The sequence below is a fragment of the Lithobates pipiens genome, unplaced genomic scaffold (assembly GCF_037356315.1).
Source record: "Lithobates pipiens isolate NorthernLeopardFrog02 unplaced genomic scaffold, aLitPip1_a1.2 Scaffold_10, whole genome shotgun sequence".
NCBI lineage: Eukaryota > Metazoa > Chordata > Amphibia > Anura > Ranidae > Lithobates > Lithobates pipiens.
The window spans coordinates 121,143,173-121,164,146 of record NW_027507686.1 but is presented as its reverse complement, the minus strand read 5'-3'; the positions used below and the strand labels follow the sequence as shown (position 1 = coordinate 121,164,146).

Genomic DNA, 20,974 nt, shown 5'->3' with positions numbered 1-20,974 from the left:
GCACCTTCTGCAACTTCCCACTTTGGCTCAAGCCTGTTGCTCCTGCCCTACCCCTACCACCCCTGCGGAAGGGCCTGCCTCTTCCTCTGCATGTCATTTTTTAAATGACCCTGTGACAAAACTCTTAGTCCCTATACCGCTGAAGGACTGCTGCAGTATAGGTGAGCGGTCAGCAGTGGTGCACGTCAACCCTATCTATTGTGGACCTATAGCGGTCCTTACAGAACAGCAGACTGTACCGCACTCAAGCCTATGTACCGTAGCACCCTATACCAAGTTACCAGTCCTTATAAGAACTTTTGTGGACCAAGCAGGTTGTGTATTAGTGTTTAGCAGACTGTACGTCAGTCCCTATACCGCTGAAGGACTGCTGCAGTATAGGGCAGCGGTCAGCAGTGGTGCACGTCAACCCTATCTATTGTGGACCGATAGCGGTCCTTACAGAACAGCAGACTGTACCGCACTCAAGCCTATGTACCGTAGCACCCTATACCAAGTTACCAGTCCTTATAAGAACTTTTGTGGACCAAGCAGGTTGTGTATTAGTGTTTAGCAGACTGTACGTCAGTCCCTATACCGCTGAAGGACTGCTGCAGTATAGGGCAGCGGTCAGCAGTGGTGCACGTCAACCCTATCTATTGTGGACCGATAGCGGTCCTTACAGAACAGCAGACTGTACCGCACTCAAGCCTATGTACCGTAGCACCCTATACCAAGTTACCAGTCCTTATAAGAACTTTTGTGGAACAAGCAGGTTGTGTGTTAGTGATTAGCAGACTGTACGTCAGTCCCTATACCAATGAAGGACTGCTGCAGTATAGGGCAGCGGTCAGCAGTAGTGCACGGCAACCCTATGTATTGTGGACCGATAGCGGTCCTTACAGAACAGCAGACTGTACTGCACTCAGGCCTATGTACCGTAGCACCCTATACCAAGTTACCAGTCCTTATAAGAACTTTTGTGGACCAAGCAGGTTGTGTGTTAGTGTTTAGCAGACTGTGCGTCAGTCCCTATACCGCTGAAGGACTGCTGCAGTATAGGGCAGCGGTCAGCAGTAGTGCACGGCAACCCTATGTATTGTGGACCGATAGCGGTCCTTACAGAACAGCAGACTGTAACGCACTCAGGCCTATGTACCGTAGCACCCTATACCAAGTTACCAGTCCTTATAAGAACTTTTGTGGACCAAGCAGGTTGTGTGTTAGTGATTAGCAGACTGTACGTCAGTCCCTATACCAATGAAGGACTGCTGCAGTATAGGGCAGCGGTCAGCAGTAGTGCACGGCAACCCTATGTATTGTGGACCGATAGCGGTCCTTACAGAACAGCAGACTGTAACGCACTCAGGCCTATGTACCGTAGCACCCTATACCAAGTTACCAGTCCTTATAAAAACTTTTGTGGACCAAGCAGGTTGTGTGTTAGTGTTTAGCAGACTGTGCGTCAGTCCCTATACCGCTGAAGGACTGCTGCAGTATAGGGCAGCGGTCAGCAGTGGTGCACGTCAACCCTATCTATTGTGGACCGATAGCGGTCCTTACAGAACAGCAGACTGTACCGCACTCAAGCCTATGTACCGTAGCACCCTATACCAAGTTACCAGTCCTTATAAGAACTTTTGTGGACCAAGCAGGTTGTGTATTAGTGTTTAGCAGACTGTACGTCAGTCCCTATACCGCTGAAGGACTGCTGCAGTATAGGGCAGCGGTCAGCAGTGGTGCACGTCAACCCTATCTATTGTGGACCGATAGCGGTCCTTACAGAACAGCAGACTGTACCGCACTCAAGCCTATGTACCGTAGCACCCTATACCAAGTTACCAGTCCTTATAAGAACTTTTGTGGAACAAGCAGGTTGTGTGTTAGTGATTAGCAGACTGTACGTCAGTCCCTATACCAATGAAGGACTGCTGCAGTATAGGGCAGCGGTCAGCAGTAGTGCACGGCAACCCTATGTATTGTGGACCGATAGCGGTCCTTACAGAACAGCAGACTGTAACGCACTCAGGCCTATGTACCGTAGCACCCTATACCAAGTTACCAGTCCTTATAAGAACTTTTGTGGACCAAGCAGGTTGTGTGTTAGTGATTAGCAGACTGTACGTCAGTCCCTATACCAATGAAGGACTGCTGCAGTATAGGGCAGCGGTCAGCAGTAGTGCACGGCAACCCTATGTATTGTGGACCGATAGCGGTCCTTACAGAACAGCAGACTGTACTGCACTCAGGCCTATGTACCGTAGCACCCTATACCAAGTTACCAGTCCTTATAAAAACTTTTGTGGACCAAGCAGGTTGTGTGTTAGTGTTTAGCAGACTGTGCGTCAGTCCCTATACCGCTGAAGGACTGCTGCAGTATAGGGCAGCGGTCAGCAGTAGTGCACGGCAACCCTATGTATTGTGGACCGATAGCGGTCCTTACAGAACAGCAGACTGTAACGCACTCAGGCCTATGTACCGTAGCACCCTATACCAAGTTACCAGTCCTTATAAGAACTTTTGTGGACCAAGCAGGTTGTGTGTTAGTGATTAGCAGACTGTACGTCAGTCCCTATACCAATGAAGGACTGCTGCAGTATAGGGCAGCGGTCAGCAGTAGTGCACGGCAACCCTATGTATTGTGGACCGATAGCGGTCCTTACAGAACAGCAGACTGTACCGCACCCAAGCCTATGTACCGTAGCACCCTAGACAGACCAAGTTACCAGTCCTGATAAAGAGCTTTGTGGAACAAGTGAGTTGTGAATGATTAGCAGACTGCAGCAGAAGGGCAGCAGTCAAGTATAATATTCTTTCTATATTTGGAAGAAAGAATATTATACGTGTACAAGCCTATTACCGTACCACTGATACCAGTCCTGAAAAGAACCTTTGTGGAACTAATAGTAACAGCAAGTCTTTAAAATTATCCTCACTGCCTGACACACTGCTTCCTGCCTGTCCCTATACAAATTGGCAAAAAAGAGTAGGCTGGAACGATTAGCTGGAACAGCTCTTTTGTGGACCTGATAGTAACAGCTAATGATGATGATGATGATGATGATGAAGAAAGACTAATCTGGCTGAGCTGTCCCTAAAATAGCAGCATACAGCGCTCTGTCCCTTTATCTAAACTGACAAAAGAAACTCAGGCTGCTGACCTAACACCTATACCAGTCCTGAAAAGAACTTTTGTGTACCAAATAGCTAGCGTTTTCTCTGTCCCTACTCCACACAGGATCCTTTCCCTACAGTGACAGAAGAAAGAATGTAAAATGGCCACCGGATCGGGTGTATTTATAGGTTAGGGGGAATGTCCAAGTGTCCATGAGCTGTCATGTCTCAATTGGTTGTCCTGTAACACATGATAAACGTGTCACGAAAGGTTAAAGTTCTTGTATACATTAAACACGTAAGTCCGCCGGGGCGAACGACGGAAAAAGGCGTTCGAACCCGCGGACGGCGAAAGTCGGAAATTCGCCGCGAAACGACCGCCGGGCGAACCGTTCGGCCATCACTATCCAGGACTCCAGGCTGTACTCAAGCAATTTCAGGAAATTTGGCACTACCATCATCCTCAGGTGAAGTTCCTTCTGGCACAGACTTTCCTTCTTTATTCTTCCTGATGACGTGAAGCTGTTTTCCTTCAATCCAGCATCTCTTCAAAACTCCTCTTTGCTTTTTAAAGTCCTCAAACCGAGTCCTTCTTCCCCATTACCTGCCAACATCACTTCTTGTTTTACTAGTCTCTGTGTAACAGTCAAACTCGTCAATTAGCATTTGAATAGGGGAAGCTCAGCTTCCGAAGCTCCTGATAGCTAAAATGTACTCTTCTATATATTTATGCTATTTTAAAAAAAATCACTCAAATAGCAAAGCAACACACCTGTGTGTGTGTGTGTGTGTGTCTGTTTATGTCAATGCAGTTTTCCATTGCCCTGTACATTACACTCACTAAGAAACACATCTAAATGTTTTTGTTTTTTTATTTATCTACCCTCACTGCTAACGCCACCAACTGTTGAAGAGAGTTCCACATCCTTACCGCTGATATAGTAAAGAGCCCCTTACGCACTTTACGATTGAAATGATTCTCCTACAATTTCATTGCCTGGTTGTGTGTCTTCTTCAGAGACCTACGATTAAATAGTTATTTTGCAGTGCTAGTCACCATTTAAAGATTTGTATATCACTGTCATATCCCCTCTTAATCACCTCTTCTTCAGGAAGTATATGTTTATACTTCAATACTCACAACCTGCACTCATATCTAGCGAGCCCTATACTATTTGGAATGAATTTTTTTTGTTTTATTTTACGCTTTTTTTCTCTTTTGTTGATTAATCGTATCAAGCTGATTACAAAAAAAAAATTCAAAGTAAAACGTGTTCATTTGTTTAAATTTGATATGTTCATTTATAAAATAGATTTTTTTTTTTGGCCCTCTTAATTTGTAAAACATATGACTTGTACTGAAGAATTTGGAGACCCCTGCTTTACTGTAGGTGGACCGTTTTAAGTGTTTTTTAGTCTCTAACACCTGATTTGTTGTGTCTTAAGTGTCAAAATTTGGTGGTTCAGCAGGGACCGGTCCAATTTCAATTCATGTATGCAGTAGATAGACTTATGTACAACCAGCCTGTTAACACTGATCAGTGTAAGCAGATAACACTGATCAGTGTGTCCTAATGGCGGGAAAGTTTTCTTGCTGTCAGAATACAATAGGTGAAAAGTAAAATTTTGTGCAGCGCTCAAGTAAATGAAAAATGTATGTATATACAAACAAATGTAAACTGTGCAATGACCGCATAAAATGAATAATAATGAAAGAGTTGTGGAATTCACACCCAAACTAAAGTCCATGTGCCATCATATAAAGGTTGTTTTGAAATATAAACACAACAGTCTTTGAATAGACAGTGAAAACAAATTGTGTCACTAGAAGTGGGATTCCATGTGACATCAGTGTTGAGGTGAAGAGACAGACGGTAGAACCACCACCGTAGATACACAGACCAAGTCGTGCCATTTTGAACACTTGAGAGGTTAGTTTGGTTGCTTCTGAGGACAGCTTCTCGGTGACATCTCTTGACCAGTTGGATTGTCTTACATCGTGATATTGAGTGCTGATGTGGATATCACATATTTTGGTGGTTGCACCATAAGCCTTGTTGACTCATGCCGTGTGCACACGTATCAGACTATCCGGCGGACTTAGTCTGGCGGACTGTCCATCGGACTTTCCGAACGAGCTACCTGCCCACACACGGTACTTTTGCAGTGGACTAGGTACGGCGGACTAAGTCCGCCGGACTATCTGACGTACTTTTAAAATGATCGGACTCGCCCACACACGGAGGAAAGTCCGTTCATTTTGAGCGAGGCTCCAGGTAGCCAGGACCAGTGAAGGAGGCGTCGCTGGCCCCGTCACCTGGTATGGACTTAAAGGGGAATCCCTATGGCGAAAAAACAGCGTGGGGGTCCCCCGCTAGGTCCATATCTGACCCTTATCCGAGCACGCTACCTGGCCGGCCAGGAAAGGGGGGGATGAGCGAGCGCCCCCCCTCCTGAGCCGTATCAGGTCCTGCCCTCAACATGGGGGGTGCCTTGCGGCCCCCCACCCCAAAACACCTTGTCCCCATGTGGATGAGGACAAGGGCCTCTTCCCGACAACCCTGGCCGTTGGTTGTTGGGGTCTGTGGGCAGGGGGCTTATCGGAATCCGGGAGCCCCCTTTAATAATTATGATGTCACAGTCCCAGCATCCTCTGGGACTGTGACATCATAATAGGCGGGGACATCATCCGGTGATGTCCCTATATAAGTCGCCGTTCGCCGTGTGTCCTGTCATAGTGACCGGAGACAACAACGAGGTAACATCTCCAGAAGAGAAGGAGAGAAGAACAGAAGGCGGCGACAGCGGCGACAAAAGACCGGGCCACTGCTTGAGAAAGAGCTAGAAGAAGACGCGGTGACCAGGCAAGGAGAACCGAAGAGGGGCACAAGAACCCCGAAGAGGGGGACAAGACCCCCAAAGTCGGAAGAAGAGGCCGGCAGCGAAGAAGAAAGCCGGGCTCCTCCGCTAGTAAAAGAGCTAGCAGAAAATAGCGGAGGAGTCCGGTGAGAAGACCCCGAAGACAGAAGAAGACCCCCGGAGCTGTGCAATAAACTATTTTAACCCTTTTGTGTGTTGATTTTTTTTTAACATTTTTTTCACAGGTGAATGACTCCGCGCGGCCCCCCCTTCCCCAAGGCACCCCCACGTTGAGGGCACGCGGCCTGGTATGGCTCAGGACGGGGGGCGCTCGCACGTCCCCCCCCTTTCCTGGCCGGCCGGGTAGCGTGCTTGGAAAAGGGTCTGATATGGACCTAGGAGGGACCCCCACACCGTTTTTTTGGTGTAGGGATTCCCCTTTAAGTCCATACCAGGTGACGGGGCCAGCGACGCCTCCTTTGCTGGTCCCGGCTACCTGGAGCCGTGCTCAAAATGAGCAGACTTTTCTCCGGGCGGGAAAAGTCTGTTCATTTCAAAAGTACGGCGGACTGGCACACACACGGCTGTTCTGTCCGCCGAAATGCGAGTCCGGCATCCTCTGGGACTGTGACATCATACTGGGCGGGGACATCATCCGTCCCTATATAAGTCGCCGCGCGCCTTGTCCCCGTCATTGTGAGCAGAGAGAGCGACGAGGCAACATCTGAAGAGAAGAACAGAAGGCGGCGACAGCGGTTCTTCTTGCATGGCCACCGCGCCTTCTTCTAGCTCTTTTACAGGTGGTGGCCCGGCAAGAAGAACCGAAGAGGGGGACAAGACCCCCGAAGTCGGAAGAAGAGGGCGGCAGCGAAGAAGAAAGCCGGGCTCCTCCGCTAGCAAAAGAGCTAGCAGAAGATAGCGGAGGAGTCCGGCGAGAAGACCCCCAAAGACGGAAGACCCCCGGAGCTGTGCAATAAACTATTTTAACCCTTGTGTGTTGTGTTTTATTTTTACTTTTTTCCACAGGTGAATGGGTAGGGGGGCGGGTATCCGGGGGCCCCCTTATTAAAGGAGGCTCCCAGATTCCGATAAGCCCCCGCCCGCAGACCCTGACAACCAACGGCCAGGGTTATCGGGAAGAGGCCCTTGTCCTCATCAACATGGGGACAAGGTGCTTTGGGGTGAGGGGGCCGCGCGGCCCCCCTTCCCCAAGGCACCCCCCCGTTGAGGGCACGCGGCCTGGTACGGCTCAGGAGAGGGGGCGCTCGCTCGTCCCCCCCTTTCCTGGCCGGCCAGGTAGCGTGCTCGGACAAGGGTCTGATGTGGATCTGGGGGGGACCCCCATGCCAATTTTTTCGGCGTTGGGGTTCCCCTTTAAGTCCATACCAGGTGGCGGGGCCAGCGACGCCTCCTTCGCTGGCCCCCCCTACCTGGAGACGCGCTCAAAATGAGCGGACTTTCCTCCACGTGTGTGGGCGAGTCCGTTTAGTCCGTATTAGTCCGCTGAAAAAGTGCCATGTGTGGGCAAGTAGCTCGTTCGGAAAGTCCGGCGGACAGTCCGGCGGGAAGTCCACCAGACTAAGTCTGCCGGATAGTCCGCTACGTGTGTACGCGGCATTAGTGTTGTATTGGCTGCTATTAGATATATGTCAGTTTTTCTTGTCAGAATACAATAGCAGAGCAGGAGTGATTCCCTGTCCACCTCAAATGTGTGGACAGGGGGATTGGGTCTTTTTTTTTTTTTTTCATTCAACCTACTGGTTAAAAAACATAAAAATATGAATGTATGGCCAGCTATAGTTTACCTCTGGTGATGTTGCTAATAAAGTCAATAAATCCTCTGTATTTCAAAACTCCAAAGTGACTGCCAGCTGGGTACAGAAAATCTATTGTTTTACGTTCTGCTTTTCTCAAGCAGTAGAGAGTAGATTTGTTCTATTTAACTGTTAACGTGTATTTATAACCACAACTTTTTTTAGTATTGGGATTGGTTAGAACCTTTTTCAAGCTTTTGTTGCTGTTTGTGTTTCCACTAAATTCACCCTCCTCATTTGTCCTATTGACCATTGTCTGCAGACCAGAAAGTGATGGGAAATTCAAAATGTTACAGTTGTCATCAAAACAGGAGGTGAGGAAAACTCCCAATGGGGGTCACCTGTTCCAGTGGCAGCTGATTAAAGTTGTAAAGCCTCAAGGTTTTTCACCTTAATGCATTCTATGCATTAAGGTGGAAAACCTTCTGTGCTGCAGCTGCCCCCCAGACACCCCCGCCCCCCCTTTTTCTTACCTGAGCCCAATCCAATCCAGTGATGTGCAGCGGCTCCAGTCCTTGTCGCTCTTCTCATTGGATAGATTGATAGCAATGGGAGCCATTGGCTCCTACTGCTGTCAATCAAAAGCTGTGACATGGGAGTGGGTGGCCGGGCCAGATTCCACTGTCTGTGTCAATGGACGCAGCAGCGTGACTCGGGAGCGAGCCCGGATAGGTGTCGCCATGATGAGCAGCTTTTTGTGGGTGCACCCAATGAAGAGGAAGGGCTTAGAGTGCTAACGGAGCACCCCAGAGGAAGAGGATCTAGGCTGCTCTGTGCAAAACCATTGCACAGAGCAGGTAAGTATAGGCATGTTTGTTATTTTTATTTTTTATTTTTAAAAAAGTGTGAGGGTTTACAGTCACATTAAGAGAGGAATTCCCCGTATTTGAAATGGTTTGCTTTTAATTCTTGTCACTTTTTCTGTACAGGAAATGAAAGAAAAATATTTCCACTGGGACACAGGCAGGAAAATTGACTTGAGTTTTAAACCTTTTCAAGAAAGATGAGCTATTTTGCATGATGAAACATTCTTTGACCCCTTAAGGCAGGGGTATCCAAAACTTTTTTCAAAGAGGGCCAGATTTGATGAAGTGAACATGCGTGAGGGCCTACCTTTTTGCCTGACATATAAAAGTAAATGCAAATTAACTAATACACTGCCCAACAAGAATTCTTTTGCCTTTGTGGCTATGTGTGGTGAAGAGTCTAAGGATGAGCTTGGGCGTGCTATTTGGAGTTAGCGTATTTATCAACATATACCATGCACCTCCACTTTAAGGGAGAAGTTTCAGGAAAAAACTTAAGTTTTAATAACTGTGACGCAAAATAAGGGTCAGTGCCCATCAATGCAGCCTCACCAGTGCCATGAATACAGCCTCACCGGTGCCATGAATGCAGCCTCTGAATGCAGCCTCACCAGTGCCATGAATGTAGCCTCTGAATGCAGCCTCACCAGTGCCATCAGTGCAGCCTGATCGATGCCCATCTTCAGCCTCAGAGGGGGCGGGGTTAGCTCAGACAGATTAAATACAAGAGAATCTTCTATTTACTCAGTGGCCTCTTTAATACAAAATCCCACCTCCTATGATAGACAGAACAGTTGTCCAAAGCCAGCCCAGGAGACGGGACTTCCTATTATGATGGCTCTCGTCCCTCTCCCTCCCTGTCCCCTCCTGAGGAATGATAAATATGGTATATATATTTTGTGGCCCCCCCAACAAATCCCTGAGCGGCACAAAAGATATATACAAATTATCAGTGGGGCCGTATGAAACGCAGGCCGGACTTTGGACATGCCTGCCTTAAGGTATAGGATCAATGAAATAGATAGCAGTGGGAATACCCACTGAACTTTTTAATGCCAGGTGAAATAGTGCTCCAAGAACAGAAGACTGCTAGAAAGATTTCAGCATTGAATTGAGATGATGCACAAAAGCAGTGCGTAGATGAAAACCCTGAACAGGTAGGCTGTGCATCTTGTATGCACTTAATTGGGTAATTTTTGTTCGGCTGAAGTATATCTTTACAGGCCATAATGTATAGCATGAAATTATAAAATAAGTAGCTGTTTGATCCTGATAAACATCTCAAGTATTACTTGTTTGTGGTTTGGTCTAAAACTGATAGTATTACAAACCTGCTACTTTTGTTTATATGCTTTATTTTGATTATTCTCATTCTAGGTGGAGATAGCTCAGAAGAGGAGTCAAATGAGTGCTCTTGTGTGAATGGTCGCTGTGTGCAAGGACCACATGGGTTTTCATGTGAGTGTAATGGAGGCTTCCAGCTAGACATTACTCGGATGAGGTGCAATGGTGAGCCAAAGTTCTTATTAGGATAATATTTGCTCTGTTTCTGTGTACTTAGTTATATAATCATCACACATGCATACATAGATAGTTTTACTGCTTTTTGAAAAGATGATTGTATAGATTTAAGCTTACATGAAATATGTTGTGCCCAACCTTTCAGACAGACATGTGATGGGGACTATAAGGGGTAATTTTAACACATCAGGCAGGCAGGCCCCCTGCTATCATCAGCAGAAAAGCTACACTGAGAAATGCCATGCAGCCATCGCTGGACTGCATGCATGTGAACTGGAAGAGTCTGCAGGAGATCAAGAGCACTGAGAATCAACAAAGGATAAAAAAAGCTAAAAATAAGTATTTTATTAAATGCAGCATGCACTTTTTGCTTCGGTTGTAAAATGCAGATCATATAATAGAGCCTGAGATGTCCCATTGAATTTTCTACATGTATCTAAATGTTGTGGCAACATTCGTTTTTTTACCTTTCACTTTATTTTCACCTAGTGACCCAGACAGTAATACATTTACTTTCTTAGTCCTTGTACACACGGTCGGACATTTCGACAACCAAATCCGTCGGATTCTGTCCATCGGATTCTGTCCGTCGGATCTTGTCCAAAACTGTTGCATACACACGATCGGACTAAGTTGTCGAAAAATCCGATCATTCAGAACGTGATGACGTGATTTCGTTACGATGGGACTACGTTCAGGCTAGTAGCCAATAGCTTTGATGTAGGAATTTGATCTGAGCATGCGTGGCACTTGGTCTGATCAAAATTCTCTACACATGATCGGAGTATGTCCGATCGAACCAGTTGGTCGGAAAATATTTCCAACAAGTTGGAAAATTGGGTCTGACGGATATTCCGGCGGAATCAGTCCGATGCATACCACACACAGTCGGATTATCCGACAACACGGTCCGATAGGACACATTCCGACGGATTCTCCGACTGTGTGTACAAGGGTTTAGAATGGTTCAACTTTATAGAGGCTTGCTCCCAAGCTGCTGCTCTGCATGTCCATTCAGACACGGAGCTGTGACTCAGCCCTGCCCCCTCTCTTTTAATTGGTTCATTGGTTATGGGGGTAGAGTTCCCAGAGAGCCAAGACTCTCATGCACAACGCTGGATCTTGATGGGGCTCAGGTAAGTGTTAGGAGCTCCTGCACACAGAAGGTTTTTTTAAGTGGTTCGAAAGGCACAAGGTTTTTTATCTTCATGCATTCTATGCATGAAGGTAAAAAATCTTGTGACTTTCGAATCACTTTAAGAAGACAGACCTCAGAGGCTATCTGGAATTTGAAACTCAGCCAGCAAGTTTGTATTTAAGCATCCTTCAAAACGTGTTTGCGAGAGGGAGAACAGAGAAGGCCTCTAACCTCATTTGTCAGTTCCAGCATACCTATCAGAGGGAGAGGGAGAAGTTGTCTGAATACATGCATCACCTTGACAAGATATTATATCTGCTGTTGCTGAAGAGGGGCATACAACTCAGGAAGGTGGACAACGTTCAGGTGCGATAGGTCTTAAGTGGAGCTCAGCCCTTAGATCCCATTATGATTCAACTGAAAACCCAAGGGGTTGGTGGAATCCTGAGATACTCTGAATTAATCAGAACCATACAGGAAGAGGAAGTTATGTTAGGACAAATTAAGTCATAGGGTCAGAGCCTACTTTGTGAGTCAGGTTGGCTAGTGTAGTGGAGGTTAACTTAAAAATACAGTATCTCACAAAAGTGAGTACACCCCATACATTTTTGTAACTATTTTATTATATCTTTTCATGTGACAACACTGAAGAAATGACACTTTGCTACAATGTAAAGTAGTGAGTGTAAAGCTTGTATAACAAAATGACTCAACACACAGTCATTAATGTCTAAACCGATGGCAACGAGTACACTCCTAAGTGAAAATGTCCAAATTTTGCCTAAAGTGTCAATAATTTGTGTGGCCACTATTATTTTCAAGCACTGCCTCAACCTTCTTGGGCATGGAGTTCACCAGAGCTTCACAGGTTGCCACTGGAGTCCTCTTCCACTCCTCCATGACGACAGCATGGAGCTGGTGGATGTTAGAGACCTTGCGCTCCTCCACCTTCCATTTGAGGATGCCCCACAGTTGCTTAATAGGGTTTAGGTCTGGAGACATGCTTAGCAAGTTCATCACCTTTACCTTCAGCTTTACCCGCAAGGCATTGGTCATCTTGGAGGTGTGTTTGGGGTTGTTATCATGTTGGAATGTTGCCCTGTGGCCCAGTCTCAGAAGGGAGGGGATAGTACTTGTACTTGTAAGCTTATTCTCTGCTTTTTCCCTTTCCAAATAAACCTAAGGAGTATTGTTTTCCAAGTTTTAAAATGTGCTTGTGGGAGAGGTATCGACAGCATCTGAAATTGATACATGATCTTTGGCAATAGACTCATTTTAAATATTTTGATTCTCCCCAGCCAAGACACATGTCTAGATGATATCTTACTTAAGTCCTTTTTAATTTCATTCAGTAAGGGCAGGAAGGGCAGGCAGAAAAGGGACACCTATATTCAGGATCTCTGACTTAACTGGGTTTATTTTAAAATTTGAACAATCACAATGCTGTTCCAGTTCTTTCATCGAGTTTGGCAGAGTTATCCTGGGACAAAAAAATAGATATCATCGGCATATGCGCCCATCTTATTTTCCACTTCTCCCACCCGGATCCCCCAATGTCTGCATCCTGCCGTATTTTCGCCAGTAATGGTTCAAGTGACAGGACAAATAGTAGGGGGGACAGGGGGCACCCTTGTCTAGTGCCGTTATGCATTTCTGAAACTGATCAGTTTACCTTCACCCTTGCTGTGGGACAGTTGTAAAGCACCCCTATCCACTGCATATATCTAGTACCTATGCCCATCCCCGCTAGGGCGTTCTGCATGAACCCCCAGTCTACCCTGTCGAAAGCTTTTTCAGCGTCGATTGACAGGAGTAGACCAGGGGTCCTGGACTCCTTTATTTCATGCACCACCAACAATGTCCTAATTCCATTGTCTCAGCATTCTCTACTGGGTATGAACCCTGCCTGATCGGTATGTACTAGTTCGCTCATTAAAGGTTTAAACCTTCCCGCCATTACCTTAGCAAACAGCTTAATATTGTCATTCAGCAAGGAAATTGGCCTATAACTTGAACATAAAGAAGTATCTTTGCCCTCTTTTGGTATAATGGTTATGGCCGCCTCTAAAGCCTCCTTCCTTATTGCCCACTTCGTTCCAATCCCGTTTATGTATGAACATAATTTAGGGATCAGGATATCTCCAAACTTTCTATAATATAACATTGTGAGCCCATCCGGACCTGGGCTCTTACCCAGAGGAGTCGCTTAGTATTTTCCTTATCTCTTCCTCTGTTACAGGTTCTTCCAAACCAATCCTCTGTTCCTCTGAGATTTTATTTAGATCTATCTCTTCTAAGAAAACCCTGGTTTTAGCCTTTCTGTTATTTTTTTGTTTGGGTGATTCATTTTTATTAATCGTGTACAGTTTTGCATAATATTCTTGAAAGATTTTAGCGATCCCTGATGTGTTGTAAATCATAGTTCCTGTACTATCTTGTATTTTTTTTTTCTATGTGATTTACAGCTATTTTCTTTTTTAACATCCTTGCGAGGGGTTTTCCTATTTTATTGCCCCACAGATACCTTTCCTTTTTTGATCTTATTATAGACCGACCAGGTATCTTGCTCGACTAGGTCTTTCAATTCTTCCCTTTTACAAATAAGAGTCGCCAGATTCTCTGCTTTTCCTATTTTTTTGTGTTGCTGTTCTATCTTTTATCAGAGCATTCTTTCTCCTTATTCCCACTTTTTTCCTTTCTGTGCCTATCCGTATCAGTATACCTCTAACATAAGCCTTGTGGGCTTCCCATAATGTGGCTTCTGATATTTCTTCCGTATCATTAGTTTTAAAGTACCACTCTAATTCCTGCCTGATTTTCTTGTCTGCCTCTACATCCTGTAATAGCTCTCCATTTAGTCTCCAGGGAGTTTTTTTTATTTGGCTTCTCCTCGTGCTTCATTCCCATCATTAGCGGTGCATGATCCAAGAATGTGGCAATTCGAACGTTTACTTTAACAACTATATCGAGCAATCGAAAAAAAACTATTCTTGAGTACATCCCGTGCACTGTGGAGTGGAATGTATAATCTTGGCAGTTTGTATTTTGCGTCCGCCACACTTCTATCAGCTGGTTCTGTTTTAAGATATTTTTTAAAGCCTTCCACAGAACATTCCCAGTCCTCTGTGCACTTGACGTACTGTCAATCCCTGGAGTCATACAAAAATTAAAATCTCCACCCAGGATGGTATATCCTTTCTTAAAATCCATAAACTTTTTTATGTCGTTAATTGTATATTTTATTGGATTATTATTGGGGCAATAGATATTTTCCAGAGAGTATTCTTCCTCATTAATTTTACCCTTTAGAAACAGATTTTTCCCTTCCGGGTCTGTGACTCTGTCCTCTAGGGCAAACCTTACTCCTCTGGCAAATCCTATAGCAATCCCTTTAGCTCTTTTTATTGGAGAGTCCCCGTAATACCATACTGGATAGTCTCTTGATAATATTTTAAATTTGAGTCATATGATATATGTGTCTCTTGTAATAGGACTACGTCCGCTTTATACTGTTTAAGTTTTCTTATTACATTATTTCTCTTTATAAGAGCGTTTAAACCACGGACATTGTCATCTCTGCACACTGAGCTCCGGGACATCTCTTCCCCGCTCCCTCTTCCGGGAGCTCAGTGGGCAGGAACCACCCTCCCCTCATCTAAATCTTGATCCTTTTCAGAGCAGATCCCTGAGAGAGAACCCCTCCTTTTTTCCCTTCTACCCTCCCCCTTCCTTTGGGGTAATTGGCCTCCCCATGGCCCATGGATCCAAGGCCCTCCTCCTTCTCTTAGGCACTTTGGTTCCCCCGTGGAGGTTAGACTCTATCTGTGGATCCTGTCAGACCAGTTGCCCCCCCCAAACATAGGGATGACCCTTCCCCCGCCCTTCTCCCCGCAGTATTTCACTCATTCTCTTATTCTTATTTTACCCTCTCCCTCCCCTCCCCCGTCCCCCTTTCAGCACCCAGTTCTTGATTTCTCAGTTCTTCTTATTTTTCCTTATAATCAGGTGGCATCTCTATTCCTCCATGGTCGAAGTGTTGTTTTGTGCTTCCCACCAGCCTTTTATTTCGACAAGTGGTATGTCCAATCTATCACAAAAAATGGGCATGTCTTCTGGGTATCTGTCAGAAACCATGAACCAGACCGAGACAGAAGTACAATTAAATCACACTTGTTTATTAACCTCCCTGGTGGTATGATTAGTTCGGTTTTATTTGCTGAAAGCGGTAGAATTATTTTGCATGGAAATTTGGCGTTTTATATTGTAGTCCTGTAATTCTTAGGAATAACTCTCTTAAATCTGTTCAAACCAGAGTCTAGCAGACATCCCGGGTATGATAAAGTTTATAATATAATAAATAATAATAAAAATTATTCAATAATGTAATCAAATCCAAAAACACAGAAATTTGCTCATTTGCAGAATTGTCGCTGTCATTAGATTTAGTGTTTGATGACGAATTTCCCCACAAATCGCTATCGCTCAATTCTGCAAGTGATTATAATTTATTATCGCTGTTTTCTAGTTGGTCTAAAATCACTTTTGACATAAAGGGGCCTTCCAGCCTTCTTAAGATGTGGTTCAAATACTCATGTAAGGTGGCCATTTCCCCCTTTAATAGATGTTTCTAATTTTGTGAACATTTCTGCCATCTCTCATTTGGTTGGCATCTGTTTTTTGTTTTGTTTTTTTGTCTAGGATCAGTTGCCAGTTCTTCCTCTCTGTCCTAACAGATGCTCTCTGAGATATCTGGTGTCTCTGGATTCTTTGGTTGTTTTCTCTGTCTGTTTTTTTTTTTTGTACTCCCTCTGGGGGTTTTTTACTCTTAGCCCCTGTCTGTTTCCCCGGCTCTCTGTCCCCCCATCCTGTGTCCTATATTTTTTTATAGAGCCAGTGCTCGCGCTCAATCTGGGTGTATTCACACTTGCCCCCTTTACGGATTTCCCCCTCATCTTGTTCTTTATTTATATTTCAGCTGTAAGTCCGATATAGTAATTTTATTAAGAAATCCGCTGCTGGCCAGGTGGGGGGGGGGGGGGTAGCTGCTTAGTTAGGGTATAACCTTATCCACCTACCCGCTTTTACACAGTTGGATACTGGTTGGTACGGGGTGTTCTTAACGGTAATTCAATGATTGACTGCTATCAGATCAATGCTTATTATCTTACAGTTCTAATATAATGATCTCAGACACGTTTCCTCTGTTAGAGACAAATATAGTATTGGGCTGAGAAATGTGTATGTGTTAGTGAGGGGAGGATCCCATCATCCCTGCTCTTCTGACAGTTTCCCGATAATTTTTGAAGAGATCAGCTGCTGTCCGCAAACGGGTTTGGTGAGGTGGAGGGGGAAGTTGGGTGGCTGCTTAATTCATGTCTAACCTTATCCACCTTCCTGCTGTTACAATGGTTGTTTCTGATTTATACAGGTGTTCTTAACAGTAATTCAGTGATTCACTGCTATGAGGTGAACAGCACAGTGCTTATTATCTTACAGTTCTAATTTATTGAATTCAGACACTTTTCCTTTGTTAGAGAGAGATGTAGGAGTGGGCTATGAAACTCATATATGTTGGTGAGGGGAGGCTCCCACCATCCCTGCTCTCCCAACAATTTCCCAGTAATTTTTGAAGAAATCAGCTACTGGCCACAATCGGTCCAGAGAGGTGGGGAGAGGAGGGTGAATGACTGCTTAATTAGTGTGTGACCCAGTCCACCTTCCCGCTGTCACACTGGTTGGTACTAGCTGATACAGGGGGGTTCTTAACGGTAATTCAATAATTCACTGCTATTAAATTATTGTCTTACAGTTCTTATATATTAAATTCAGACACTTTTCCATTGTTAGAGACAGGTGTCAGACCCCATTCACACCTGGGGTCGTTTTGTAGCTTGAAGCCTGAAGCTACAAAACGCTAGAGGGGAAAAATTCTATTATTCTCAATGGAGATGATTCACATCTCCACTACATGTCGCCTGAAGCCGAACGCCTGAAGCTCAAACAAGTTCCGGACCCTTTTTTGACGCTCGAATTGAGCAGATTTGGGCGTTTTTCTTCTTTTAACATTGGTGACCTTTTGCCCTGCACAAAATCGCGGCAAATCGCGGTAAAAAAAGCTGCAAAAAACACTTGAAAACGATACACTCAGGTGTGAATGCAGCCTAAGAGTGGGCTGTAAATCTCGCGTATGCTGATGAGGGGAGGGTCCCACCATCTCCTGGAACTCTCTTATCACCAGACCTTTCCAGTTGGTCTCTGCTTCCACTAATTATCCAAGATCCTCCTTTATTCAACTGGATTGCCTTGCTAATTTGCTTCCCAAACTTTTACAGTTGTAAAAAACACCCCTGTGTACACAGTCCAGTTTAGCATAAGACCCTGGAGCCGGTTTTAAGGAACATAATTCCTTTCACAGTTTTAGTCCTTGTGCCAGCGGAAGAGTCTCTCTATAGCCTTATTTTTAATCCATCCAGTAGTACTGTGGCGCAGATATAGTATATGAGCAAATACAAAGCAGATCACTCACCCCTCTGTTGGCTCCCTCCTGGAGGATTCTGAAGGGAGTACCAGGTTAGCAGACTATGAAGTCCTGAGGGGGGGGGGGGCCGTGGACCTTTCCTGTCCTTCAATCCGACCTGCCGTCCACTTTAGCAGCAGCACGTCTCCTCTCAGCCAGGACGCCGCCACCATGTGGCAGACCTGAGTGTCTGGTGACCTCCTAGTACACTGTCCCTCTGTGAACGAGCCCCTGAGAACTGCTGTGTGCTCTCACCATCACCACGTGTTCTTGCGGGCATTCCTACTGACACTCTGGGAGCGCTTTGATGCGTCCTGCACTCAGTCACTCATCCAATCAACAGGCAGCTAAGGGGGGGTAGAAGCCATGCAGACCAATCTAAAGCAGTGTGCAGCGTATGGTCTAAGCACTGACAGACTGATCCTCTGCCCCTTCAACCTCTGCAGCAATGCTGGCAGCACTCATACATCTATTTCCCAAATACCATCCATGGATATGACGCTGAGCACGTGCACTCAACTTCTTTGGTCGACCATGGTGAGGTCTGCTCTGAGTGGAACCTGTCCTGTTAAACGCTGTATGGTCTTGACCACCTTGTGTCAGCTCAGTTTCAGGGTCTTGGCAATTTTCTTAAAGCCTAGGTCATCTTTATGTAGAGCAACAATTCTTTTTTTCAGATCCTCAGTGCCTCTTTGCCATGAGGTGCCATGTTGAACTTCCAGTGACCTGTATGAGAGAATGAGAGCAATAACACAAAATGTAACACACCTGCTCCCCATTCACACTTTAGACCTTGTAACACTAATGAGTCAAATGACTCCGGGGAGGGAGACTGGCTAATTGGGCCCAATTTGGACATTTTCAATTAGGAGTGTACTCACTCTTGTTGCCAGCAGTTTAGACATTAATGGCTGTGTGTTGAGTTATTTTGTGGGGAAAGCAAATTTACATTGTTATACAAGCTGTACACTCAATACTTTACATTGTAGCAAAGTGTAATTTCTTCAGTGTTACATGAAAAGATATAATAAAATATTTACAAAAATGTGAGGGTGTACTCACTTTTGTGAGATACTGTAGCTGCTAGCAAGAAGAAGCAGTGAGCAACTTGGGAAGATGACACATGCTACTCCTATTGAGCCATTGGCAAATTCAGTGACCTGCTACAAATGCAGAGGTGTAGGCCACTTCAAACATGAATGCCCAAGTCTGTCATGGGTCTGAGCAATAGCAAAGGCCACAGAGAAGCTCTGGAGAGTTGGCCAGGTGCCTGACTACCTTAGCCAGCTTCTGATCATGTTGTGGTGCAAGAAAGAGGGACAGGCATGAGACTTTTAAGAAGTGCCTCATCAGACACCCCAAAGAACCAAATTGAGATGTCTGTTTCTGTATCAAGCTACTCTGTTCAAGAGAGAAATGTACGTCAATCTCCAAAACATCATCAGAAGCAACATTCTGTGCACGGTGGAAGAAGGAAACAATTCCAGTCAACTAGACCTTCTACATCAATACTAGAAGAGTCTGTAACCATTTTATAGACCCTTCCACTGTAGTGCCAGTATTCTTAAAATAAATTTACACAAAAGCTCTGCTGCAGAAGTTAGAGTGGGTGTTGTGTGCCTCCTGCACAGTATACACCTGAAGCTACCCTTTATTACTGGTGTTCTGTTTTTATAATACAGGCATCTGCAGTGCAGAAGTTAGAGTGGGTGTTGTGTGCCTCCTGCACAGTATACACCTGAAGATACCCCTTATTGCTGGTGTTGTTTTGTTTCTGTAACACAGGCAGGCAGCTGCAGTAATTACAGTCGGTGTACGGTGTCATCTGCTCAGTGTGCACCTAAAGCTACCCCAATTGCTGGTTTTCCCATCTCCCTGCAGGCCATTACTATGTCTGGAAGGCCAACAAGGAGAGGTCTGTCTCATGAGTCGCATGGGCCTCCCGTAAAGAGCCTCAATGGCAAGTGGAGTGTCACACAGCTGCGGCGGTATTGAGTGCTTTGATAAAAAGGCAGCATCAATGAACAGGCCTGCAGCCCCAGAGTTGATTAGAGTCTGTATCTCAATGGACGACTCAGCCCAAGAAAGGATGATCGAAACCAGGGGCATATCCTATTGGATAACTGGGGATGAAGCAACGCCACCAAAGGTCTGTCCGTGACAGGAACTCAAGGTTCGGACGTTCCTTGGATGGGTAGGACAAGACTTCAAAAAGTGACCTGCCTGGCCACAAAGGCACAATCTCTACCTCTTTCTAAAGGTTCTCTCATCCGCAGAGAGAAGCATGAAGCCCAAGTGCATGGGTTCAACTACACTGACCAACTCGGTACCAGGAGGCATGGAAGGTGAAGGAGGCATGGGTGGGACTGCAAAAATTAGAGGCAAACGTACAGGAGGCTTCTGCAAGCGCTCCTTAAAAGAGTCTTTCTCTGAGTCTGGAGTCAATGAGAATGGCAAACATGATCAACTTCTCCAACTTAGTTGGTATATATATATATATATATAACTGGGCTGATATCTCATCCTTGGTGGAATCTGAGAGACCATGAGAAAAAGCAGCCATGAGGGCCTCATTGTTCCAAGAAACCTCTACTGCCAGAGTACAGAATTCAATGGCGTAGTAGGCAACAGTTTGTGTACTCTGTTTGATGGACATGAGCCACTTGGCAGCAGAAGCGTTGCATGCGGGAACGTCAAATACCCTTTTAAAGGAGGCCACAAACTAAGGATAACTAAAGACAACCGTTTTTTGCATCTCCTGGCCAAGGCTCTCTCAGAAAGCAAAGATATCACAAAACCTACCTTGCTTCTGTCCATGGGAAACGCCTGGGACAGCATCTCCAAGTATATCTCAACCTGGCTGAGAAGCCCTCTGCATTGAACTGGATCACCCCCAAATCGCTGGGGAAGCGGAGCGGAATCAGACATACCTCTTATAGCGGTAATACTTGAGGCGGGTGCCTGCACAGAGACTGGCGCAGCAGCAAGATTGGCCTGCAACATAGGTTTTACCGGAGCAGCAACAGTGGGAGATTCCAGGTGAGCCGTGGGACTCGGGAGCGTTTGTAACGCTATGGCAAACTGATTCCATGCAGTGATCTTGGTCGTCCAATCTGGAAAAAATATTACCAACAAGTGGCTTGACTGTATCTTCTGAATTCATGGCCTTTGCCTACTGTTAGAAACCATGAAATCAGACCGAGACAGAAGTACAGTTAAATCACAC

At 45.4% G+C, this 20,974-nt stretch overlaps 1 protein-coding gene across 9 annotated transcripts in view; it reads left to right on the top strand.

The window, feature by feature from the left end:
• LTBP3 (latent transforming growth factor beta binding protein 3) overlaps positions 1 to 20,974 on the top strand; it is a 1,616,087-nt gene that overhangs the window by 1,454,191 nt on the left and 140,922 nt on the right. For all 9 annotated transcript variants that reach the window (XM_077457876.1, XM_077457830.1, XM_077457857.1 and 6 more), the window contains one exon: positions 9,950 to 10,081. In XM_077457876.1, the coding sequence (XP_077314002.1) occupies positions 9,950 to 10,081 (132 nt within the window). The remainder of the gene's footprint in view (positions 1 to 9,949; positions 10,082 to 20,974) is intronic.